Genomic DNA, 27,897 nt, shown 5'->3' with positions numbered 1-27,897 from the left:
TTTTTTTACATATCCAAATCAAACTTTTAATATTAAATGCCTAACTTACTGTAGTAAACAAGTATTTTGCTAAAGGATTTGCAGAACAAAAACTCAGAACATTAAAAAAAATAGAAAAAAGGCCATCATGCATTTGGCAAAATAGCATTTAAGACTGTACATACTTAGTAAGTAAAATGGGCATGAGTATCATGCCAACTAAAACTTGTGCCTGTGCTTGAGTGTTTTGCTAAAAGAGAATGAATCGCTCTTTTAAGTAACCCCAGTACTACAAGTCCCAAGTTCTAGATGTATGACCAGCAGATTTATGAAGCTGTATCCATAACATATCAATTCTCCATTCGCCTTTCTTACAGAGTAGCAAGCCACGAATGTCCAGTTTTAGGTTCTTCAAAGGAACAAGAGGAACACGTTTTAATTCTCTCTTGCTACTTTACACTGCTACTGTCAAGAGATATTTGCACAGAGTCCTGGAAAATTTGTAGTTAGTACTAGGGATGTGGGCAGCCACCAATTTGCTTGTCCCAGGCAGCTTTAAGTAATCAAACCCTCCTTGCAAGAAACTCCACGTGCCTTCTGTGTTTGTTTAAAAAACAGTGATGCATCACATTTTAGCATTTTAGCATATTTTAGGCTCTAATGTAATCACCAATTATTAAACAAATTATTACATGAAATAAAGCACATTAAGATATTTCAATGCTTGTATGAAATACAAAAAAAAAATACAAGAAAATAAAGAGAGGAGTACACAGAAGTATCTGAGCTTTACCCTTGATAGTTGAATAAAAACCTCTATGATATTAGCTCTATAAAGATAAAATAACTCTACCCAATCAGCTAACTAGGTTGTGCTACCAATAAAAAAGAATACAATTTCAGATTTATTTTAAAGAAATTGAAACATTGCACTATTACTGGACCCAGTTGTATTAATACTGTGTTTACCATTCACACATGAACTCAAATACCGAAGCACAACTTTAAAATAATGACTGAACAATACAAAAAAAAAATATATAGGTAGACAAAGTCAGAACAAACACATTCATTAATTTCAGAAGCGTCAGTAACACAACAATTTCATACCTCCCAACTGTTAATTTGGAGAGTCAGTCGTGGTTTATGAGCCCAAAAAGGTGGGTAGGTCTTAGTAGATCATATTGCTAAATAATAGACAAATCTTAAGCAGGAAGGACTTAAAGCGGAGTTCCAGCCTTTTAAAGTTTATTAAAAGTCAGCAGCTACAAAATGTATAGCTGCTGACTCTCCCCGCTCCTCTCCTCGGCGCCTCCATTCACACTCTGGACACCCGTCCGTGACAGCTTTTGGCTTCACAGCCGGGCACGCACTGTGCATGTACAAGTCGCGCTGCGCTCCTGGAATGGACAGGCGATCTCCTGGGACCTGTCACTTGTTCCAGGAGATCGCCTAGAGGGAGGGGCCGCCAAGGGGCAGAGGAGGAGTCACCTAGGCGGTCCCTAGGTGGAAGTAGGAAGTGGGACAGGAAGTCCCAATCCTACCGAAGCCCCCACTCCCCCCCCAAAAAAATTACATGCCAGATGTGGCATGTAAGGGGCGAGGAGTGCTTAAAGCGGAAGTTCCACATTTGGGTGGAACTCCACTTTAAATTTTAAAAAGGCTTATATATTGTAAGATGTTGGGAGGTATGTATTTCAGAGTAACATGTTGTGCTTATCATCATTCACTTGTTTTCTCCTATTTTACTGTTTCAATGTATACATTAATGTAACACAAGCTGAACCACATCTTCACGCCATCCACTGTTACACAACTATTGTGAAGTAAGGTCACATTAACAATTACCATACCATACCATACCAAATGAACAGCTATTCTTTGTGATATTATGTTTTTCTTCATTCATGGGTGATTAGACCTGTGTCCATGAGAACATTAATAAACAAAATCATAAAGTTCTGGCTTAACAGACATGACCAATGCAGGTTCATTTTGGAAATGTCACAAATATGAGTCATTAGACAATGTGGGCAGTTCTTTTTTTTTTTTACATTAAAGACATAATAAAGTATTAAAACCCAGATCTGTACATGAAATTTAAATTTACAATAGTTTTTTCTTTATATATGTAGCTGGTTGGCTTGCTTCATCTGAAATAGTGTTTTGAATGTAAGGTTTGGGGAATCCCATTGCCAGCAATGGGTGTTGTAAAAGCACCGCTAGCTTTTTTTATTTCTTGCAACATATGCATTATGTTTTGCTATAGCTATATACTTTATAAATTACATTTTTAAAATGTTTTCTCTTTAGGAGCCACCTGTGTTAACCTTATTGAAATAAATAAAAGATTTATCAAACAGATTCAAATATTTATTGATAGTAATGCAATTGTTAACGGTGATGTTCCAATAGAATAACCATACCCAACATGGCTAGAATTTTCTTTAAAAAATAAGTCAGACTTGATTGGCTGCTGTGGACAATACTTCCAATTTCCATTGCATCAACGTTCATCATTATTTTTTTGTGTGTTTTGTACATGCAACGTTGGCAGGAAGTATGTCCACTGTTTTGGAAAAGTGTTTCTCCTGTACTATTCTCCAATCTATTGTTAGAGACAATGTATATTAATGCTTCAGTGTCAATCCTTGATACCTGTTAATTCCAGTGTTCCCATGCTCCTAAAAATATCTTATTGTATTAATCACATGGATTCATGTGTTTTCCTATAATATATCTTGGTGCTTTGAAATATTTTAATGTTTACTACTTTTCCTAAGCACAGCTTATTTGCTATAAATATACTTTACATTCATAAGTGGGCCATTTATTGCACTATTTACACCGTGTCAAAACAACTGCATGTGCAAAATTTCACATAATGGAAATAGATCACTCTGGATTTTATCCCATGCCTGCACCTGAAACCACTCAGTGATATGTGTACATTTCAGAGTTCTTATATTCAGTTGTCATATTCAGCATACTGAATCTACATTCATTTGTTGAAGAAGTTCTGTCTATTACAATGACTGTTTTTGATCTGACTGTCGGTCCAGAGGCCTCACCAAGGCTCGAATAAAAATAACAAAAATATGCAGCATACAAAACAGTTAATACAGACAGATGTAGTTACTCTTACACATACCATATACAACATTTGTAACTCTATTATATTTCACAATTTGTTATTAAAGTTGAATCACCTATGGATGGTGACTTTAATTCCACTGTACAGTCTAAGTTATTGTAATTTAACACTGTAACTTGCCCCGTTTGATCATGCAACTGTCACAGATTGGCGAAAGTGTTTCATAAGGCATATTGGAACAAGTTAAAAATGATCTATTATCCTTGAAAACAATTCCTTGGAGGAGTTCCTGAATGCCTTAATTCCTATTTAAAGTTCATAATAACTCTGTTGGGTATATATAGGTTTATAATTTTTTTTTCTTTTTTTTGGCTTAAGATGTTATTACAATAGTCAGAGAATGATGGTATCCTCCAGAGATGAGAAGCGAGTACACTGCACTCAGACCTACATTCAGAATTCAAGGTAAAACAGGAGGCCAAATGTTGGTAGCAGTATACCAAGAATACTGGGTAATATTCCTGCTGTGTCACCTGTAATGAAAACAAATGGATATTATTATCTTGTTAACAACAATCCTCAGCCACCAAAAATATGTTCCTAAATTATAGCAAATTGTTGTGGGTTATAGAAATTGTACAGGTAGAACAGGATTTTTTAGGTGCACAAATATTGACACAATTCCATTTTACAAAATCATTTATGATTTTTTTCATAAAAATATTTGATGAAATCAATACACATGATATGTCTTCCTTTTACGTTAATTGATCCAGTTACATACAGTACATCCAGAAAGTATTCACATCGCTTCACTTTTTTTAAAAAATCTTTATGTTACAGCCGTATTCTTAAATTGATTAAATTCATTATTTTCTTAAGATTCTACAAGCAATACTCTATAATGATAATGTGAAAGAAGTTTGCAAATGTATTAAACATAAAAAATAAAAAAAAATCACATGCACATAAGTATTTAAAGCCTTTGCAATGGACACTCAAAATTGAGCTCAGGCGCATCCTGTTTCCACTGATCATCCTTGAGATGTTCCTACAACTTGATTGGAGTCCACCTGTGATAAATTGAGTTGATTGAACTCTTTGGTCTGAATGGCAAGTGTCATGTCTGGAGGAAACCAGGTGTCAGGGAAATGGCCGAAGAAGGACTGGCAATTCCGCCCAGGACAATCATGGCTGCCATGGTGACTAAGGTGGGAGGTACTTCCTCCCTGTATCCTGAACAGATCACATGACTAACTTCCTGGTCTATTTAAGCCTGCTGCTGGAGCTGCTCATTGCTGGATTATCTCTTCAGTCTCCTGTGTACCTTGATCTTGTCTCCTGATCCGTGCTTATCTGTTGTGACCCGGATTGCCTTAACCTTGCTTCCTGATCTCCTGTGTTTGATCCTCGGCCTGCTTCTTGACTCTACTTCTGCTTCCTGATCACCCGTCTTGACCCTCGGCTTGCACCTGGACCCTGCTCCTGTATGACCTTGGCTCACCCCCGTATATGCTCTTGACTGACCTATCTGTGTTTGACCCCTGGCCTGGCTTCTGGTATCTCCATTCATTTAAATACTACAAGTTCAGTTCTGCATGCCTCGGCCATCCCTCAGTGGCTGAGCTCATCAGACTGCAAGCAAGCACCTGGCCTACCGTGCTTCTGTGGGCACCGCGCTTCCTGTTCCTAACTCCAGGGTCGCGATGCACTCAGCCGCAAGGGGAGCCCTCTTAGCATCTCGATCTCCATACTCGTTCCTGACACCAGGTACCGCTCATCAACTTGCCAATACCATCCCTACAGTGAAGCATGGTGGTGGCAGCATCATGCTGTGGGGATGTTTTTCAGTGGCAGGAACTGGGAGACTAGTCAGGATCAAGGGAAAGATGAATGCAGCAATGTACAGATGAAAACTTGCTCCAGAGCATTCTGGACCTCAGGCTGGGTCGAAGGTTCATCTTCCAAGAGTACAATGACCCTAAGCACACAACCAAGATAACAAAGGAGTGCCCACGGGACAACTCTGTGAATGCCTAGTCATTGCCCAGACTTGAACCCTATTGAACATCTCTGGAGAGATCTGAAAATGGCTGTGCACTGACACTCCCCATCCAACCTGATGGAGCTTGAGAGGTCCTGCAAAGAAGAATGGGAGAAACTGCCCAAAAATAGGTGAGCCAAGTTTGCAGCATCATACTCAAAAAGACTTGAGGCTGAGACTTGAGGCTGTAATTGGCGCCAAAGGTGATTCAACAAAGCATTAGGCAAAGGCTGTTAATACTTAATGTATGTGCATGTTATTTACTTTTGTTTTTTCTTTTTAATAATGTTTCAAAGAAACTTCTTTTATGTTGTCATTATGGGATGTTGTTTTTACAATTTTGGGAACAATAATAAATTTAACCCTTTTTGAAATAAGTCTGTAACATAACAAAAAAGTGAAGCACTGTGAATACTTTCCTGATGCGCTGAATATTGTTCGGTGAACCCGATAATCACGGTATGGTATCATAAAACAGTATTTGATACAATTTATACAGATGTTACATTCTCTACATGTTTCGCCATAAACACAGCTACTTCAGGAGTTGTTGTAGCAAGATACAGTAACTGTGTACAGACAACAGCTCCTGAAGAAGCTATATTTATGGTGAAACATGTAGAGAATGTAACATCTGTGGCTTGATCGAGTATCAATTGAATCAAATACTGTTGTATGATAACATACCATGATTATCGGGTTGAAAAATGTTTGTAACTGCATACAATTTGAAGGGATTCATTAACGGGAGAGAAAACCATATCATGTGTATGGATTTTATCAAATATTTTAATGAAAATCAATTATTTTGTAAACTTTAATTGTTTTTATGCACCTAAAAAAATCCATTCTACTTGTACTTGACGTGATTGTAGCCGTATTAGTGCAATTGTGACAGAGACTTGTAAAATTTCTATTTGAATATTGGGGATGTGGTGCACTGTGTGAGCCATCTTCTATCCCATATATAGAGTATATCCCACCAGTATGAGTTAGTTTTTTCATATCAAAGAAGATAACGCCATGCATGTGTGCAAAAAGAAGAGCTTGGACTGAAGACTTTTAAAGTTGCTTTGTTCCCAAGGAACAGGACAGTGAATAAAAGTGACCAATTAAATGCAAGGGAAAGTACAATTTTTTTCTAGCACATGATTGGATGATTAAAGTCAGCCTCCCTCCCCTTTTAAGAGGTATTTCACTTTGCAAAATTAATTTTCATTTAGTAATGAGGTGAAGCTGATCTAAAGTTTCTTTCTTTCTAGGGCAGTGATGGTGAACATTGGCACCCCAGATGTTTTGGAACTACATTTCCCATGATGCTCATGCACTTTGCAGTGTAGGTGAGCATCATGGGAAATGTAGTTCCAAAACATCTGGGGTGCCAAGGTTCGCCATCACTGTTCTAGGGCATTCTTTACAAAGTGAATATTCACTTAGGTTCACTTCATTCACTAACTCAAGTGAATATTTTGCTCTACTCCTTTAGTAAATCAACCCCACCATCTGAAGTTTAGAATTACACTATACAGGGCAGTGTTCAGATTTTATTGTTGCTTTAAATTAGGTTTCAAATCACACTGTATTTTTTACTAAATGAGTCAACAACCTTCATAATCAAATTGTGCGCATAATCACTTAAATGATCTAATCATGTACATATGAAATAAATAAACAAGAATTTAATTTTTACACAATTGTAAAATTGAAGTAAATATTGACACACTTTTTGTAAATCAGCCTAAGGCCGCGTACACACGATCGATTAAACCGATGAGAATGGTCTGATGGACCGTTTTTATCGGTCAAAACCGATCCTGTGTGGGCGCCATCGGTTATTTAACCATCGGTTAAAAAAAAGCCAACTTGTTTTAAATTTAATCGATGGATTCCTAACCGATGGGAAAAAAATCGATCGTTAGTAGGCACAACCATCGGTTAAAAATCCATGCATGCTCAGAATTAAGTCGACGCATGCTTGGAAGCATTGAACTTCTTTTTTTTTAGCACGTCGTTGTGTTTTACGTCACCGCGTTCTGACACAATCGTTTTTTTAACCGATGGTATGTAGGCGTGAGGGTCCATCGGTCCGTTCTCATCGGATGGACCGATCGTGTGTACAGGGCTTAGGTATGTTCTGTTGGGCTGTTTTTCAATCACTTTTATTCCAAACAAATGCCTTTAGCATCATAAATTTTTTAATAAAATGTAAGCTAGCACTTTGACATCAGCTTTAGTTTGCAACTACTTTTCCCCAACTAGAACGACAGCAAAATTGTCATAGAAACACTGAGCTTTATTCTAAACATATGGTGCATATGTTCACATTTCTCCTGCTGTATATTGTAAGCTTTGTAGAGCATTATTTATTTGAGGAAAATAAAATCTTACTAGTAGAAAGTTTGATGGAAGCCACAGCACCATCTCCTCCTTCACTGTGGGCCCGAACTTCCACAACATAGTCTCCTTCCTTTAGAACTGGTAGCTCTACTGAATGATGCCCAGTTGAATACAGCTTACCATCATTTTGTCCATTTGGCCTGTACAAAACCTTGGGAAAAGGAAATATTTAAGGAACAAATATAAATAAATGGAAGATCAATCTTGCCCTGTTTTTTTTTGTTACGTTCAGTTCTGGTAGTCCTCAGCACCAGGGTGTTTGGTGTTATGTAATATTAAGTGTTTACTTGCATGTCCTTGAGCCCTAACTTTAGCCTAACCCTTGATCCTACCCTTACCCAAACCCCTATACTCATCTTGCCCCCTAAAATGATCTCTTAATATTTAACCACTAGCTATCAGTTAACCCTTTCTCTTACTATATTCGTAACCTAATACTTTAAATCCTTGACCTGAATCTAAAACATAACTTAAGGCTTAACACTCAAAATTCTTAACTTTAATCCCACCTCGACCCCTGACGTGAAATTAACCCCTAAAAACAAACCCTAACCTTTCAGGTGCTGAAACTATTGGCACCAAAACAATTATTTTTAGCACTAACAGTTACCTATAAATGTGGTTAACTTACTTTATATCCGTTAACAGCAGATTCATTGGATAATGGTGTCACATGTTCCCAAGTGATAATATATTGAGATCCAGACTTCACAGCACTAATGATTCGAGGTATCTGACTAGGAGCTAAAGAAAACAAAGAAAAAGCTGTATGTAGTTCTTCACATTACAATAATATATGCAAAATATGCTAAACCAACCATTTACATCTAAAGTCCCATTCACACCTGAGTGTTTTGTAGCTCAAGTCTTGAGGATCCAACAAACTTAATATCCAAAGTCCCATGTTTTACAACAGTAACTGTTCACATATGAACAAATGCCTGTAGCTTTTCTGCATATTTAAGGCATTTTTGAGCCTATACAAACTGCTCTCTTGCCCTATTGTTTTGAATTGGATAAAAAAAAAGGCTAAAGCTTGAATACATGTGTAAAATGCTTGTAATATGCTAGGAATATGGTTCTAAAATGCTTACAAAAATTCTCAAATAAAAACGACTACAAACGCTTGTAAATCACACTTTGCCAATTTACATAGCCTTGAAAAAGTATTTATACCCCTTGACATTTTCCACATTTTGTCATGTTACAACCAAAAACTTAAATATATTTTATTGGGATTTATTGTGATAGACCAACACAAAGTGGCACATAATTGTGAAGTGGAAGAAAAATTATAAATTATTTTCATTTTTTTTTTACAAATAAATATCTGAAAAGTATGGTGTGCATTTGTATTCAGCCCTGTTTACTATGATACAACAACAATCTAGTATAACCAATTGCCTTCAGAAGTCACCTAATTATTAAATACTCCACCTGTGTATAATTTAATCTCAGTATAAATACAGCTGTTCTGTGAAACCCTCAGAGGTTTGTTAGAGAACCTGCGTGAACAAACAGCATCATGAAGGCCAAGGAACACACCAGACAGATATAAAGTTGTGGAGAAGTCTAAAGCAGGCATAGGTTGGAAAAATTTCCCAAGCTTTGAACATCTCACAGAGCACTGTTCAGTACATCATCCAAAAATGGAAAATGGAAATGCAAACCTACCAAGACATGACCATCCACCTAAACTGACTGGCCAGGTAAGGACAGCATGAATCAGATTAGCAGCCAAGAGGCCCATGGTAACTCTGGAGGAGCTGCAGAGATCCAAGGCTCAGGTGGGAGAATCTCTCCACAGGACAACTATTAGTCCAGTACTCCACAAATTTAGCATTTATGGAAGAGTAGCAAGAAGAAAGCCATTGTTGAAAGAAAGACATAAAAAGTCCCATTTACAGTTTGCGAGAAGCCTTGTGGGGGACAAAGCATACATGTGGAAGAAGGTGCTCTGGTCAGATGAGCAAAAAATTGAACTTTTTGGCCTAAAAGCAAAACGCTATGTGTGGTGGAAAACTAATACTGCACATCACCCTGAACACACGATCCCCACCATAAAACATGGTGGTAACAGCATCTTTATGTGGGAATACTTTTCTTCAGCAGGGCCAGGCAAGCTGGTCAGAGTTTATGGGAAGATGGATGGAGCCAAATACAGGGCAATCTGAGAAGAAAAACTGTTGAGTCTGCAAATGACTTGAGACTGGGGCAGAGGTTCACCTTCCAGCAGCCTGACAACCCTAAACATACAGTCAGAGCTACAATGGAATAGTTTAGATAAAAAAATATTCATGTGTTAGAATGGCCCAGTCAATGTCCAGACCTAAATCCAATTGAGAACCTGTGGCAAGACTTGAAAATTGCTGTTCACCGACGCTCTCCATCCAATTTGACAGAGCTTAAGCTATTTTGCAATGAAGAATGGGCAAACATGTCACTCTAGATTTGCAAAGCTGGTAGATAAATACCTAAAAAGCAGAAAGACTTGGTGCTCTAACTGCAAAGAAAGGTGAGTGAGTGAATGAGTGAAAAACTTATATAGCGCTACACATGCGAACTAAATCGCCTCTGGGCGCTCGTTTGTCCCTTTCTCCTTTGAACTCAAAAGAGATGGGTTTTGATCTTTCTCCTAAAGGTCAAGTGATTCTCCTCCAACCGAATGCTGGTTGGTAAAGCGTTCCATAGTCTGGGGCCCTGGAGTGCAAATCTTCGTTCCCCCTTGGACTTGTATCTGGCTTTGGGTATTTGGAGTAAATTTTGATTGGTGGATCGCAGAACGCGATTGGAGTTGTGAGCTTTTAGTTTTTCGCATAGATATTGGGGGGCATTTCCCCAAATGCACTTATGCGTCAGACAGAGTGCTTTAAAAGTAATTCTGTCTTTTACTGGTAACCAGTGAAGGCTTCTCAGTGAAGGTGAGATTGATTCCCATGGTTTTTTCCCAGTCACCAGTCTAGCAGCCGTATTTTGAACGACTTGCAGACGGGTGATATGGTACTTTGGGAGTCCAAGGTAGAGGGCATTTGCATAGTCCAGTCTGGAGTTGACAATTGTTCCCACAAAGTATTTACTAGGGGGGGGGGGGTACGCTGAATACAAATTCACGCCACACTTTTCACATAATTATTTGTAAAAAATTTGGAAACCATTTATAATTTTCCTTCCACTTTGTAATTATGTGCCACCGTGTGTTGGTCTATCACATAAAATCCCAAAAAAATACATATACATTTTTGGTTGTAACATGACAACATTTGGAAAATGTCAAGGGTATGAATACTTTCTCAATGCACTAAATAAGAAGCTTCGGCAATTCATTATCTCCAGTATTTCAGTATTTTGTTTTACTAAACAGATATCGTAACAAAATTTTTTTTTCTAATGGGTTTCACAATTTATAAACATGTTTTTTTTTTTTTTAATAAAGTTTTAGATGATCTAAATTGCTCTTTTTAGTTCCTTGTGTTGGATTACTTTACCCACATGTAAAATAAACCTGTTTTTTTATTTTATCATGTCTAAATCTTAGGCTGATACATGAAGCAGGCAACTAGACCCTTTAGATCTTGGAGAGAACTCTAATATGCAAATGGTGACTTCTGTTTCTAAAGCTCTTCTTGCTCCATCCACTCACACTTTTATTGGTTCATCATACGATGATGAGGTATGTGAATATGTCAAAAACAAATTTAGAAACTGAAGGCATAATTTGTTTAATAGCGCTTGATTCATTTTGGGGGTCATGAGGTCTACAAGTTATGTCAACATACATGCATTTATGATTTCTTTACATACCTATCTAAGGTTTGTTTTTTAATGTGAACAGAGATTAACTTCAAATTAATCAACAAGGAAAGCGGTTTAAAAATGTGTACTTACGTGCTTTCTTAGTCTCAAATTCTGTAGTATGACTTTTAGGCCCATCCCCTGCACTGTTGAATGCACAAACATCTAGTTTATAGTAAGTATTGGGCATTAATCCTTCCAGTTTGATGGTTTCTAAGGTTTCAACTTGTAGTCTGTGGGCTGCTGCTTCTTTGTCCTGAATGCGCCAGTACCGGACCTTTAAAGGGAAGTGGTTTTGTACATTATTTCTTTGTTTATTATGGTCAGGAATAAAAAAAAAAAAAAAAAGTTTTTTTTTCTAGTCAAGCATGTATTAAATATTGAATATTAATGTTTATCAATTTTCTTTTTATATTTAGGTTCCTTTTCACATTTTTCTAATTCTCTGGTTGTTCCTTTGAAATTAAGCCTGTTTACAATAGCTTAGGCAGAGATTTACATGCAAATGAAGTAGTAAGAGGAGCGATTCATGGCAATGACGTATCCCTTACAAATGGTCCAGTCCAGAGTTTTAAACAAAGGCTCAAAGCAGTCAGCATTCACTATGCTCGCTATTTAGCTAACCCACAGTGCACTGGGAAGTATCTATACAGATTTGTGGGCACTGATTGGCATATATTAGGCATGTTGTGGCATCTCTGGTGGCCATGGTGGACGTATCTGGCCATCAACATGTTGGGGGCTTCCCTGGTGGTCCTAGTGGCATCACTAACATCCGTCCAACAGGTTTATTGAAATACTGCCACCAGGACTAAAACAATGGACCAAGGGGTGACGATGTTTCACACATTGTGCTTCTTCAAAACCCTTTTTGAAAAAGCAAAATGTATGTGTGAAACGTCGCCACCCCTTGGTCTGTTGTTTTAGTCCTGGTGACAATCTTTCAATAAACCTGTTGGACAGATGTTGCTGTGCAGCAAATTTTCCTCACTTGGTCAACATATATATGTACTATAATCACCCACTATGCTAAATTTGGAAGGAGCTACTGTATTTTTCACTCCATAAGACGCACCTGACCATAAGACGCACCTAGGTTTTCTAGGAGGAAAACAGAGTTTGAGCTCTATAGGGCACGCTCTTACTTGAAGATAAACTTTAGTTAGTCAGAAGCTATGGGAATCAAGATCTCCTCTACCCTCTTACCAAATTTTAAATCCAGATATAAATTTAAATGTACTCCACACTAAAATACTTAGGTACATATGTCCCCAGCAATCTCTACCGCACTTACAAAGTAAATTTTCAATCCTGTTGACTAAAACCTGTCTTTTACTGGAGGGGTGTCACGAAGGACTGAATTCATGGTTTGGCAGGTGTAACCTGTTAAAAATGTGTATCCTTCCAAAAAAACTCTACCTATTCCAAGCCCTACCAATAAAGCTACCTTCTCACTACTTTAAACAAGCAGGCACTCTTTTCATTAGGTTCATTTGGGCACACAAAAGACCTCACCTTCTCCAACATCAACTCTTATTACCTAAACAATATGGTGGATTGGCACTTCATGATGTCTGGAAATATTATCAAGCTACCCATCTTGGTAGATTCATTGACTGGTGGCGGCATTATAGATCTGAACTTTGGGCTCAACTAGAACAGGCCCAAACAGACATCCTGTTAAAAGGTGTCTTGTGGTGCTATGATAACTTACCGCCAGCATTAAGTCACATCCTCTATTGGGCACCACACTCTGTGTATGTTCACAAGTCTGTATACAAGCCTCCCGCTCTACCAGTAACTCTCCCTTAGTTCTCATCTTGGGGAACCCCTCGTTTTCCCCTGGTCTTAGATCCCCTCAATTCAAGACTCTACTACAATCAGGCTGTGATCAAGCATCCCATTTTCAAGAATTTTCTAGAACTGGACCACTGGCCCTCTATAACATCATTGATGAGTGACAGAGGTCCCTTCAAGCTCCCTGTTTGGAGCGCCCTCCAACTATATAACTTTCTACATTCCATCCCATATCCTCAAAGTTTTAACCGTCACCTAAAATCTTTTGATGAATACTGTTCAGGTGATGGAACTCTACCGCATGTGCTGTCTAAAACTTACAATTTACGGAACACTCCCTCTGAACAGCTACACTTACCTTTTGTGAGTGAATGGGAAATAGAGTTAAATCGTACATTCACGTTAACCCAACAAAACTATTTTAGATTCTACCTAAAATCGTAAATATGTACAAAAATTCGGAGACTAACTTCAGGATTTTAAAGAGATGGTATCATACTCCAGATGTGTTAAACAAGTACTATCCCAATACCACTGACCGGTGTTGGAGATAGCAGGGGAACAGAGGGACGCTGCTCCATATATTCTGGTCCTGTCCCAAATTGAAGTACTTTTGGACAGAAGCCTGAAACATTACCCAAAAATGTATGGAGCACAAGATTCCTGACGATCTAGCCTTCTTCTCACTACATGTTTCAACGATCTCCACAAAAATGTATAAAAAAATCGATTGACACTTATTAAATGCTGCCACGTCCTGCATTCCTCTCCAAACAATTGCCACGACTATTGCAAGTTGGCTTCATAAGGTAGAAGATTTAAATAAGATGGAAGACTTAATACTTACAGCACAGCATAAGCAAAAAAAATACTGTAAGACCTGGAGGCTCTGGAATCTGTTTATACTTTCTGATGAAGGTAGGGCCCTCTTTGGATAATAAATCCCTGGATCAAATTGACTGTTTACCTCTACTAACATGATCCATCGCCATCTTGAACCCCCCCCCCCTTTTAAAGCAAGTTATCTTTAAACAAAATCAGCTGTGTTTTATTCATGAATGACACGATTGCATTCTCACCTGGTAACCTGTGACAGTTTGTCCAATTACTGGCTGCCAAGACACACTGGCTTCAGAGGAGGAGAGCACTACTACCCTCACACCTGTAGGGTATTCTGTGGGTGCTGGTAAAAGAGAGCAAAGGCAATTAAAATTTTAGCTTTTTTTATGCAATTTTCAACTTTTTTCACCTACTGTAAATGTAAAAGACAAAATATCAGCTCATATCACACTGTTATCATGGCTATTGGGTCTCTCCAGTAAGGCACAGAGCAATGTGTGCAGTAAACAACAGCAGCAGATTTCAATGTTCTGACTTAGATCAGACTAAAAACAAAAGAATTTGCAGTTCATGTTTTGTTTTAGAAAGATTCACAAACTATTTGGACATCACAGAAATGTCTGATGGGCAGCCATTTCAACCTCCCTTTTCCGCTCTCTACAATTATATCCTAACAGGAGTAATGCATTATAGTCATTATAGTAGGTGATCTTGAGATGGGGATTAGACACAGCAGATTTGTACACGCAAGGCGCGAAGTGTCATGGGTATGCCACTATTTTGCTTCTCTCATGGACTCTATTTCCCACTACTACATTAAATCTGAAGGCCTTCGGCATATAAATACATTAGTGGTTGCCTACAGAGGGTCCTGAACTATACACCAATTTTTTATCTGTACAAACTGGTATGCTCATCTTGCTTATCCTTAGTGTCCATGACATCAACATGGTGCTGGCTGCTGAAATCATTCTCCATGATTCTTTTTCTCCTAAATCCTCATCATTCTCAGCCAGACTGCTAAAGCAGTTCCTGAATACAGCTTATAAACTATTAACATTGTTTACTCCTAATTATCTTCATCCTCAGATTGTGATTATTTTAACCCTTTCCATGCCGTATCGCCAGTGACAACAGTATTTGCTATTGCCAATCCATTGGCAGTGTTAGCCTTTATGATCTTTTTACGGTCGTTTTTTCAGGACTCCTGAAAAAAACGACCGTTTTGAAAACTTTTTTTCCATTGATACATGTTCCCTGGGGCAAGACGCGGGTTCTCAAAGACGTTTTACAACAATAACTTGCATATTAGGCTTTAAAATGAGTACTTTTGAATTCGAACGTTCGAGTCCCATAGACGTCAATGGGGTTCTAAATGTTCGCGCGAACGTTCGGTCCGTTCAAAGGTTCTGGTGCGAACCGAACGGGGGGTTGTTCAGCTCATCCCTAATCATAAGTAAAGGAACAGGTTTTTGATTTACCTTCATCTGCAGAGTAAATGGTAGCAGTGCTACTGAATGGACCTTCTCCCCATCTATTAAAGGCTTGAACCTTTACTTGAAACTGTGTAGCTGGTGTAATAGTATCATCCTTGTGAACATATCGACCACTCTCAGGGTTGGTAACTGTCACTTTTCTCCATTCTCTTTCAGTAAATGGTTTAAATGCAACAATGTATCCAAATCCATCACCATAATGATATTCACTTGCTAAAGGCTGTAGAGAAAAAGCAGTTTAGTTGTTCGGTATTGACAATTTAAAAAACAATAGAGTTATATATTTAGTTAGGTTAAAAAAATAATGATGTTCATTGAGTTAAACAAAAATAAATAAATACATTTGCATGCACAGAAAACTAAACTTTGAGTTTATCCAAATGATGACAATACAATTGTATAAAGTATGATACAAGTTAGTCCAACAGGAAATAAATTCTTCCTGATATCACGAAAAAGCAATCAGATAACTTGCTGGACCAACATTCTACATTATTGCTTCTTATAATTATTATTAGTGACTTTTATTTATTGCATTTAAAAAACACATTCAGCCCAGTTTGACACACCCCTTACAGATGGGTAGAACTACAATGACAAAGAAGGATTATCCCTTTGAAATGCGCTACCGTCCCCTTCCACCGCCCATTCTTTCCACTATTATCTAAGGTTCATCATGAGATAATAGAGAGTTTTGCAAGATGCCGGGCTCCAGCGGCTTGATTGACAACTGTCAAAGCGGATGGCTCTCATTACGGCTTGTGGACCACATGCGGTAGATGTATAACAACTAATTGATAGTGCCCACATGTAACTCCTGTGCTGATGACAAGCAACTTATAGTATCTCACAAAAAGTGAGTACACCCCTCACATATTTGTAAATATTTTATTATATCTTTTCATGTGACAACACTGAAGAAATGACACTTTGCTACAATGTAAAGTAGTGAGTGTGCAGCTTGTATAACAGTGTAAAATTGCTGTCCCCTCAAAATAACACACAGCCATCAATGTCTAAACCGCTGGCAACAAAAGTGAGCACACCCCTACATGAAAATGTCCAATATGAGCCCAATTAGCCATTTTCCTTACCAAGTGTCATGTGACTAGTTAGTGTTACAAGGTCTCAGGTGTGAATGAGGAGTAGGTGTGTTAAATTGGGTGTTCTTGCTCTCTTTCTCATACTGCCATACTGGTCACTGGAGGTTTAACGTGGCACCTCATGCAAAGAACTCTCTGAGGAGCTGAAAAAAAAATGTTGCTCTACATAAAGGTGCGCTAGGCTATAAGAAGATTGCCAAGACCCTGAAACTGAGCTGCAGCACGTTGGCAAAGACCATACAGTGGTTTAACAGGACAGATTCCACTCAGAACAGGCCTCGCCATGGTTGACCAAAGAGGTTAAGTGCACGTGCTCAGCATCATATTTAGAGGTTGTCTTTGGGAAATAGACGCATGAGTGCTGCCAGCATTGCTGAAGAGGTTGAAGGGGTGGAGGTTGGGGTCAGCCAGTCAGTGCTCAGACCTTACGCTGCACACTGCATCAAAGTGGTCTGCATGGCTGTCGTCCCAGAAGGAAGCCCACAAACAGTTTACTGAAGACAAGCAGACTAAGGACATGGATTACTGGAACCATGTCCTGTGGTCTGATGAGACCAAGATAAACTTATTTGGTTCAGATGGTGTCAAGCGTGTGTGGTGGCAACCAGGTGAGGAGTACAAAGACAAGTGTAGTGTATCTTGCCTACAGTCAAGCATGGTGGTGGGAGTGTCATGGTCTGGGGCTGCATGAGTGCTGCTGGCACTGGGGAGCTACAGTTTGTTGAGGGAACCATGAATGCCAACATGTACTGTAACATACTGAAGTAGAGTATAATCCCCTCCCTTTGGAGACTGGTCTGCAGGGCAGTATTCCAGCATGATAACGACCCCAAACACATCTCCAAGATGACCACTGTCTTGCTAAAGAATCTGAGGGTAAAGGTGATGGACTGACCAAGCATGTCTTCAGACCTAAACCCTATTGAGCATCTGTTGGGCATCCTCAAATGGAAGGTGGAGGAGTGCAAGATCTTTAACATCCACCAGCTCCGTGATGTCATCATGGATGAGTGGACGAGGACTCCAATGGTAACCTGTGAAGCTCTGGTGAACTCCATGCCCAAGAGGGTTAAGGCAATGCTGGAAAATAATGGTGGCCAAACTTTGGGCCCAATTTGGAAATTTTCACTTAGGAGTGTACTCACTTTTGTTGCCAGTAGTTTAGACATGAATGGCTGTGTGTTGAGTTATTTTAGGGGGACAGCAAATTTACACTGTTATACAAGCTGTACACTCACTACTTTACATTGTAGAAAAGTGTAATTTCTTCAGTGTTGTCACATGAAAAGATATAATAAAAATATTTCCAAAATGGGAGGGGTGTACTCACCTTTGTGAGATACTGTATGTAAATGTGCTATATTTTTCTTGTTACAAATAAATTGATTACAGTGTTTAATGGGGATCCGGGGCTGCTGTTCTTTTGAGCTCTCCTGGTCTGCCCAGATCTTCAATGGAAGCTGCAAGATTCGTATCACATGACTACTGATCTTCACTTGCACTCAAATGACATTCCTGACTGATATCAGTGAACACTGCGGGGCAGATCCTCAAAGAAATTACGCAGGCGTATCTCTTGATAATTTAAAATTTTGCGCGTCGTATCTTTGTTTTGGTATCCATAAAACAAGATACGACGGCATCTGTGTTAGATCCGACAGGCGTACGTCTTCGTACGCCGTCGGATCTTAGATGCAATTTTTCTGCTTCCGCTAGGTGGCGTTCCCGTCGTAATCTGCGTCGAGTATGTAAATGAGCTATTTCCGACGATCCACGAACGTACGACCGGCCGTCGCATTTTTTACGTCGTTTCCGTTCGGCTTTTTTTGGCGTATAGTTAAAGCTGCTATATGGTGGCGTACTCAATGTTAAGTATGGCCGTCGTTCTCGCGTCTAATTTTGAAAATTTTACGTCGTTCGCGTAAGTCGTCTGTGAATGGGGCTGGATGCCATTTACGTTCACGTTGAAAACAATGACGTCCTTGCGACGTCATTTGGAGCAATGCACCCTGGGAGTTTTTACGTAAGGCGCATGCGCAGTTCGCTCGGCGCGGGGACGCGCTTCATTTAAATGAAACACGCCCACTACCCGCCCAATTTGAATTCCGTGCCCTTGCGCCGCGAGAGATACACTACGCCGCCGTAACTTACGGCGCAAATTTGTTGAGGATTCAAACCAAAGCCAAGTAAGTTACAGCGGCGTAGCGTATCTTACATCTGCGCCGGGCGCAGCGTATGTATGTGGATCTGCCCCCGAGACTTGTTTTTGCACTGAACAGGTTTGTTTTTTATTTTTCTATTTAATGGCTAGAACTTGGAGTAGACTATATTTACATTTTCACAGGTAAGAACCCCTACAGTTAGGAACCCTTTCCATATGGCAAAGATCAACCTTTTACCCCCACAGAGTGTACCCATGTACCTTTTTACAGTTTACTCTATGGATCTTTAATATACAAGGTGATTATATGCCAAAATAAATTATCTCATCTGTTCCAAGAGTGAACAAAATTAGTTCAGTTAACCTAACCTAACATCACAGTTAAGAGCCTACATGCCCTTTGTTAAGTTGGTTGCTGTTCAGCTTTCCAGTTCTACAACATTCTTTTAGTGAACTGGAACAATGATATGACTGGTAGATATTTGCTATTTTATTACTGCTATATGCTCCAAATACAACAATTTGAAGCTTAAATACAGTAGGGGGACAGACACACTGGCTGAGAGGACACAAAGAGACATGGCTCAAAAGAGGGTATTACTAAGGGGAAAATATGTTTATAGTCCCCATGCCATATTTTAAAATAAACTAAAAGTGGAAGTGAACTAAACGATTATGTTCTATGTTGTTGTAGGGAACATTTAGAAATGTTAATTGTGCCTAAGCTGTACTCATAAATATATGTTTTATCTTGAATTCCTTTTGAAAAATAGTACTGTACTTCAATTCCTGGTATGTGAGCATGCCTAGGCACTCCTCTGCTTACATCCTTATAGCTGTATATCTGCAGCATGAGATATAAGGCACTGCTGCCTCTGATTGCTAGGAGATTTAAAGCAAGATTTGGTAATGTCACTATTGTGTTGCTCATTAATACTCCTTGCTGAAGGTTCTAACACGAGGGAGTAAAACTAAACTAATGCCGCCTTCACACGATCGGAATATCCGCCAAAAAAAGTCCGATGTGAGCTATTGGTCGGAAATTCCGACCGCGTGTATGCTCCATCGGACTTTTGCTGTCGGAATTTCCGCCAATAAAAGATTGAGAGCAGGTTCTCTATTTTTCCGACGGAAAAAGTTCCTATCGGAAAATCTGCTCGTCTGTATGCAATTCCGCATACAGAAGAAGAGCCGAACTGCATATTGAACTTCATTGATCTCAGCTTATCGTACGTCTTGTACGTCACCACGTTTTTGAGGGTCGGAATATTAGACAAGATTTGTGTGATCGTGTGTATGCAACACAAGTTTGAGCCAACATTCCGTCAGAAAAAATACATGGTTACAAAATACATGTCTTGTTGGAATTTCCGATCGTGTGTACACGGCATAAGATAGCCACCTCCACAGAGCTATAGTGCAAAAGAAGACATGGTAAGTAGGTAGTGATGAACAAATCAAAGGTTTAGTGAATCTTGTTCAAAATTTGTCAAATCCAAACTTAGAGATGAATTCCTCTGAATCTTGTTAAATTCTGGTCATTTTAGGGCTAATGGTAAAAATGCTGCCAGAAAAGCACAAGAATCTGGGTACTGTCATGAAAGCACTTGTATCAATGCAAAAAAAAAAACATGTTTCAAAAACCGTACAACGGGAAGAGGGTTCTTTCATTCAGCCTCAAAGGCAACATTAAAAATACAAAAAATATTTTAAATAACATGCTTGAGGGATGCCTTAAGGTTGGATTCACACCTATGCAGTTTTAGTGATTTTTGCATTTTGCAGATTTGCACTACAGTCCATTTAACATGATTTCCTATGGAACACGTTCTGTAGTGCAAATCTGCAAAATGCAAAAAGCACTAAAAATGCATAGGTGTGAATCCAGCCTAAAACTGTATGTGGTGTTTCAGAAAAGTATAATTTGTATGTACAGTCTCAGTGGCAGTGTACACTGACAGCAGTGGCATACTTAGGGGGTGAAGCTCACACCTGGTGCTAACACACAGACTTGTTTTTTTTTTTTTTTACACAGACAGCATTGGAGTGCACTGCAGTGCCACTTCTTTATACCTGACATTGGCAGTTCACAGCACCTTCTCTGGGAGGGGTGTAGGCTAGGATGGGGGTCTATATTGAGGGGTTAAGCTGGGAGAGGTGTCTGTACTGAGGGAACTGGTTGGGATGGAGGTCTTGACTGGGAAAGGGGGATCAGTACTGAGGGGTTGGGCTGGGAGGGCGGGTCTGTTCTGGGTGGGTGACCTTTACTGAGGGTTTAGGCTAGTGGAGTCTGTATTAGGGTGTGGATCTATACTTAGGGTTAGGCTGGAATGGGGGGGTATTGGGGTATGTCTGTACTGAAGGATGATTTAGGATTGTGGGGGAAGATCTGTACTGGGAGGGAATTGGGGCTGTTGGTGAAATCTGTACCGTGTGGCATATGGTCTTTGGAGGTAGTGTTACCTCTACATTCATTGCGTTACACACGCCTGCACTTGTACTCCTGAGCACTGCACTCGTTGGATTAAACACTTCTGGCCTGTTCACTCTGAGGCTTAAATACTCCTTAGCACTGCACTCTGAGCATTATACATTCCTGTCCCCTGCACTCCTGAGCACTGCACTCTCTGCATTAACTGCTCCTGGCCTGTTCGCTTAAATAAATACTCCAAAGCACTGCACTCTCTGCCATACACACACCTAGCCCACTCACTGTGCCTTATGCAATCTTGAGTCCTGCACTATTGACACTATTGTACATTTAATACTACTAACTACTTCACTCTCATTTGTTATGACATCCTCCTGACCACTGCACTCTAAGTATAGCATATATTCATTAAGTTCTTCTTTATGTTAGGCTGTGTGTAGAAAGCATATGTAATGGAACTGTTTCATTTAAAAAAAATAATATGCTGAGGTTTCTAAGTGTCTGTTAGAATCTCACATGTGGCACAGTAATTAAAGCATATTTTGTGGGTGCAAGAACTGTAGCATATGTTTGCTGCATAAACCGTGAGAATATATACGTTTTATTTAACCATGGGTCTTGAAGCCCCTTCTCATTCTTAGAACAGTTTGACCATTCCCACAATTTGGCACAATGAGCTCCATTTGCCACTTTATTGCTTCCAATTATTTTTGTGGGCGAGGGTGTTAAAAAATGATCAGCCCACAGTGCCAGATATGATGAAATTGGCAGTGTATATTTGGCTGTGATTTTTTTTTCACAATTAGCTTGGCATAATGCAGCAGCAACCCATGCAATTAATTTCAGTTGGAAAATACTTTTTATCAAAAGGTGATAGCCCTACTTTGACTTACAGATACAAATTGCCCAATAGTTTGTTGTTCTTGTTTATGTCAATGCAAAGGTGTCCTTCTGTTTGCCAATTTCAATGAAATATAAGGCTGCAGATGATACAGCAGTGTAAAACTGGCCAGCAACAAGACACTTTTAATCAGTGATACTAGGCCTAACTGGTGTATGTCTAACTTTTATTTTACCTATGGAGATAGGGGGGTGTGTTAAATGTGAGTGATATAATGTGAGATGGTTGAGTGCATACTGTTACTGAAGCCACATGATGTGAACAAAAGACAGCTTACCCGCTTAAGGACCAGCTGCCGCAGTTGTACTAAAAATCAGCTGCAGGGAACCACAGGCACTAATGCTATCTGCTTGGTTTTTCTTATACAGCTTTCAGACAATTGTTTATTTTTTAAATTAATAGCATTATATTCTTTACAAAGGAAACTTTTTAATGGCATTGATTTGGTGTTGTAACGTGGGCCAGTAAAATCTATATTAGGATGGTATTGCTCATGCAATTAAAATGGTTATAAGCATCTGAAGTTAATGCATTCTCCTTTGCAGTGTTAGAATAATTCTTGTATACTCACTGTCCATGTCACTGTAAGTTCTCGATTAGTTCCACCTCCGCCCCCAACATCTGAAGGAGCATATTTTGGAGCTGTAATACAACCCACACATCATCAAGAAGTTAGTATGCAGGCAACTTTAACATAAAAAGAAATATCTTATTATATCACACTACACAACAACTCAGTTGATTTTGTTGCCATAGAAAAAGCAATCCCATCTGAAAAATATAATTCTAACTTTTAGCTTAGGATGCTAATTAGTACAGACCATTTTATATTGCTACAGTATACAAACAGAAATATACAGAAAAACTTTAAAAGCAAGTGATGTCTGAAAAAGAAGACAGGACAGTTATGCTGCGTACACATTAAGAACATTTTTGGCTCAAACTTGTGTTGCATACACACGGTCACACACAATTCTGACCATCAAGAACACAGTGACGTATAACACTACAACGAGCTGAGAAAAATTAAGTCCAATGATTCCGAGCATGCGTAAAATTGATTCTGAGCATGCGTGTTTTTTTGCATGTCGAAAATTTCATACAGATGATCTAAATTTCCGACAAGAACTTTTCCCGTCGGAAAATTTGAGAACCACCTCTCAAAATTTTGCTGAAAAAGTCAGATGGGGCCTACACAAAAAAGCTCACATCAAACTTTTCTTGTCGGAAATTCTGATTGTGTGTACGAGGCATTAATTTTCCTTCCACCCACACCAACCAACACTGAAAAATACAAAGTGTTTCCTGAAAGGTGCCTGCGCTTAGTTCCGGTTTCCAGCTTCCAGTGTTCAGTAAGCAGAAGTGCAGCCACTTGACCTAGAAGCCAGTGTAGGTCACTTTAGTAGGCACATCTTCCAGGTGTATACCACAGACAGTGGCGGTGTGTCCATAGAGGGTGCAGGAGCGCTGCCCCCTCTCGCTCCTGCACCGCCACTAAAAAACAATACACAGATTGATGTATTGCATGAATCTATGTATTGTCGCCGCTCCCCACTATTCAGATGGCCGGCCCCCTGGTGAGCGTCAGCCATCTGAATAACAGCTTTGGAAGTGTCTATCAGAGCCAGCGGGACTACTTTGAGGGATTGTGAAGGAGGATCGGAGGATGGCTGACCGAGAAAGGTAAGTGCCAGGCGGGGGGGGGTGGACAATCTGGCGGCGTTTTAGGGGAAAACTGGTGGCAATTGATGGGCACAGTGGCGACAATGGCATGGCACAGTGGCGATAATTGATGGGCACAGTGATTGATGGGCACAATGGCGACAATGGCATGGCACAGTGGCGACAATGGCATGGCACAGTGGCGACATTTGATGGCATGGCACAGTGGCGATAATTGATGGGCACAGTGGCAACAATTGATGGCACAGTGGCTGCGTTTGATGGCATGGCACTGTGGCGACAATTATATGGCACAGTGGCGACAATTTTATGGCACAGTGGCGATAATTTTATGGCACAGTGGCTGCGTTTGATGGGCACAGTGGCGGCAATTGATGGGCACATTGGCAGCAATTGATGGGCACAGTGGCAGCAATTGAAGGGCACAGTGAGACTGCAATTGATGTGTTTTATTTTCATTTGTTTGCGCCCCCAAAAAATGTTGAGCACCAGCCGCCACTTCCCACAGATAAGGCATGCACATATTTATACTGCCATTCCTAGAATTCACCTTTAAACATATAATGGTTGCAGGAAATGTCAACTGTACAAAAATGGGGACTTTGCTTTAGCTCTAGCTTTGTAAAAAAAACGTTAAATGGTCCTTATTTCAACATTTTCCACAAGATGCAACAATGCAACGAGCTCCATTAAAAGGCCAAATCATGTAAAAGTGATATTGTATTTTTTTTACAGGATAGTGCAGTGGCTCTGGTTGCTAAAATGGGAGCAAGAGTGTCCAAACACAATCGGCCTATACGTCTATTTAGCCAATGAACTCACTTATTTTTTTAATGAATCTAGAAATATCTGCACATTTTTACACATTTGATACATTTTATAATAAAACATACTTGTAATTCCTACACAGTTTTGTACTATACGGTGCACTTACCAGCTCCATCTGTTTTAATTTTTGGTGATGGTAAACTAGGTTCACCAGTTCCTAATGTATTGGTTGCTATTACACGAAATTCGTAATCCATCCATGGAATTAAGTCTATTAACCTCGCTGACTCCATATTTCCTTCAATATTAGAAATCTCTAAATGAGGAAACAAACATTATTGTATGTGTAACAACAATAAATCATGTACTCTTTTTTTATGTGAACAGAATTAAAGGGGTTGTAAAGGTAAAAAATGTTTCCCTAAATAGCTTCCTTTACCTTAGTGCAGTCCTCCTTCACTTACCTCATCCTTCCATTTTGCTTTTAAATGTCCTTATTTCTTCTGAGAAATCCTCACTTCCTGTTCTTCTGTCTGCAACTCCACACAGTAACGCAAGGCTTTCTCCCTGGTGTGGTGAAAGCCTCTTGAGGAGGGGAGTTGGCAAGCAGGAGAGTCAGGACGCCCACTAACACACAGCTCCTTTCTCTATTTGCAAAGTAGAGAGCGTCCTGACTCTCCTACTCGCCCCCTCCCCCCTCAAGAGGCTTTCTCCACACCAGGGAGAAAGCCTTGCATTAATGTGTGTAGTTACAGACAGAAGAACAGGAGGTGAGGATTTCTCAGAAGAAATAATGACATTTAAAAGCAAAATCGAAGGAAGAGGTACGTGAAGGAGGACTGCACTAAGGTAAAGGAAGCTATTTAGAGAAAAATCACTCACCTGTGATACAAAGCACATAAAATGAAAAGGATCAATAACAACACTCAAAAATGAATCACGATACATTGTGGGGTAAATCTGAAAGTTACAGCATAAAATGCATAAATGTTCAACCAACCTGCCCTGGGCTTCAGCTTTATATCCACTTATTGTTGAATGTTGCACACCTTAAAACACCATCATGTCCATCAGTAACCATGTCTCCAAATACCAACCAAACCATCCTGCTTTCTAGCTCTCTTGTCGTGTCCTTCAATGCAAGCCTCCAGGACTTCTCCAGAGCCTCTCCCATTCTCTTGAACTTTGTATCTCAATCCTATTGCACTCTATCCACCTTTAGGTGATCCCTGAAAACCCATCTCTTTGAAGAAGCCTCCATCAGCTCTTTTCCCACAGTTATTACCTTTTGTATTACTTGATCCTCTCTTTTAGATTGTAAGCTCTAACGAGCAGAAGCCTCTGATTTTGCCTGTATTAAATTGTATTGTAACTGTACTGTCTGCCCTCACTATCTAAAGTGATATTTAAACTGTTGGTACTTTATAAATCCTGTTTAATAATAATAGTAACAATAATGCTGACCTTAATTTCAAAGTGTAAAAGGTATTCCTGACCACATCCTCTGTTTTGTTCTATTCAAAGGGCACAGTCCCCACTCTGTTTCTTTCTTCTTCATGCTGCCTCTGTTCTAATACCAGATAACCTAGTTTTCTTCATAAAAACTATATAATGCTCCTGTAGCACTACCCCCGAAGGAGCTGCTGGAATGATTTGGGCGGCACGTTACCTCTATATTTTCCGCTGTCTAGGGAATTGGATGAGAGCTGTAATAAAGTTAATGTACACACTGTCGATGTCTTTTCTGTGCTTTATTACCCAACAGGGTAAAATGATAAAAGTAGTAATAGGTGAAGGGATAGAAGAAATGGAAGATGGCGGATTCAGGATTAACTGGTTTCTGGAAACAGTCCTGCTTCCAACAACACTTTCTTCGCCACTCGAGCCAGAGTGGTTACAGTGCACCTGGACAGGCCTCTCTCACCAGCCTAGCAGCCAGAGTGTCACTCGAAGTTTTAGCAAAGTCCCTGCCACAGACCTTCCCAAAGGGTGGAGATAATCTTGGTCCAAAATCCTTCTCAAACTGGATTTTAGCACCCGGATCGCCTTCAAACAGCTTTAGTGATTACGGGACTGGTAGGCGACCATCATTCAGCCTCCCAGAACGATGGGTCCCTTGATGAAGCAACAGGCCTCTCCTGAAATACCAGCCTCGTGCTCGATATTTCCCCAAACAGGTTCCTCATCGATCAGCTTCCTTCCTCGGAACGGACAGCATAGGACCATCTGCAAATGGCAGACCCAGTCTACCCACCGGGTCTACAGGTAGATCAAGTGCTCCGGACCAACGTGGTCCCGGAGCCAAGAACACTCTAACACACCCCAGCCAGGAGGGCCACACACGGGGGTGATGGGACGACTGCCCAGGAGGATGGCGGCAGGGACGACGACCCGAACCAATGGCGTCTGCCCCCTAAATACCTCTTCCCAGCATGCACAGCGAGGCGATCAACCCTCCTGATTGGCTGCCGAGAAGAAGCATCCACAAGACCCTGACCCCACTGCTGCCACCTGTTGCCTGGGGGGGTGAGGGTCCCCAAACAACAAACATGGGCACACAGTACAGCCAGAGCTGAAGCAGAGGCCCTACATTTTGCCAAATAAATGTGGCCAGAGGCAACTAACTCTCTGATCCCACACTAAATTTACAGCAGCACCTGCTATGAAAGTAGCCAGGCGCTACACTCCTAAATGCTGCCCTGTAGCATTCCTGCCTCCCATGCTCGCCTCCATAATGTCCCAATTCCAATTTCACTTTCACTTTGTTCTCCTTGCAATGTGTTGATTAAAGGAAAAGTCTTCAGAGGGTCTAGGGTATACTATGTTAAAGTGATTAGATATCCTGCAGTGTCACAGATATAGCATAAAAAAATCATTGCAAACCTGTCTTTACATCCTTCCATTCATCTGACAATGCATTTCTAGCCTTCATCTCTTCTGTTAATGAACTCCGTGCTTGAATAGTATATTTAGAAATTGGCTGGTGATTGTCTGTTCCACTACTCCATGTAAGTTTCACAGTTGTGTCTTTTATTTCTTCTGCTCTAATACCACCAGGAGGACCCGGAGGACCTAGCAAAGAAAATGATATTACTCCAGTATAACAGTAAGTAGTGCAGATCTTTATATAGCAATGTAAAAGCTGTGAAGAATGAAAAAACAATTCTAACAATCGATATTTGTGTTAAAAATCATAATAATAATTACAATTATTATTATACTATAACAAAGGAAAGGTGTCTTTTATGGGCACTTTAAAATAAGTAAAAGTAAAAAATGTTACCGAATGCTTACTCATTAGGCATTTAAATATACTTATTTTGCTGGTATACAGAGTTCCTCAGATTTGCATAGGGAGGTTTAATGCTTAAAGGTATATATAAATATAGGTATATAGGTATAAATAAATAT

At 39.8% G+C, this 27,897-nt stretch overlaps 1 protein-coding gene across 5 annotated transcripts in view; it reads right to left on the bottom strand.

Annotated features, from left to right (window-relative positions):
• Positions 1 to 2,101: 2,101 nt before the first annotated feature.
• Positions 2,102 to 27,897, bottom strand: part of CNTN1 (contactin 1) — a 220,097-nt gene continuing 194,301 nt past the window's right edge. For all 5 annotated transcript variants that reach the window (XM_040343861.1, XM_040343865.1, XM_040343864.1 and 2 more), the window contains 9 exons: positions 27,370 to 27,558; positions 24,653 to 24,802; positions 22,607 to 22,677; positions 15,425 to 15,659; positions 14,183 to 14,286; positions 11,400 to 11,583; positions 8,146 to 8,258; positions 7,506 to 7,665; positions 2,102 to 3,606 (listed from right to left, as the gene is read on the bottom strand). In XM_040343861.1, coding sequence (XP_040199795.1) covers positions 3,527 to 3,606; positions 7,506 to 7,665; positions 8,146 to 8,258; positions 11,400 to 11,583; positions 14,183 to 14,286; positions 15,425 to 15,659; positions 22,607 to 22,677; positions 24,653 to 24,802; positions 27,370 to 27,558 — 1,286 coding nt within the window. In that variant the 3' untranslated portion in view covers positions 2,102 to 3,526. The remainder of the gene's footprint in view (positions 3,607 to 7,505; positions 7,666 to 8,145; positions 8,259 to 11,399; positions 11,584 to 14,182; positions 14,287 to 15,424; positions 15,660 to 22,606; positions 22,678 to 24,652; positions 24,803 to 27,369; positions 27,559 to 27,897) is intronic.

Source organism: Rana temporaria, chromosome 3, assembly GCF_905171775.1.
Source record: "Rana temporaria chromosome 3, aRanTem1.1, whole genome shotgun sequence".
In the NCBI taxonomy this organism is placed as follows: Eukaryota; Metazoa; Chordata; class Amphibia; order Anura; family Ranidae; genus Rana; species Rana temporaria.
The sequence above is the reverse complement of the archived record's forward strand: the minus strand, read 5'-3'. Positions and strand labels throughout refer to the sequence as shown.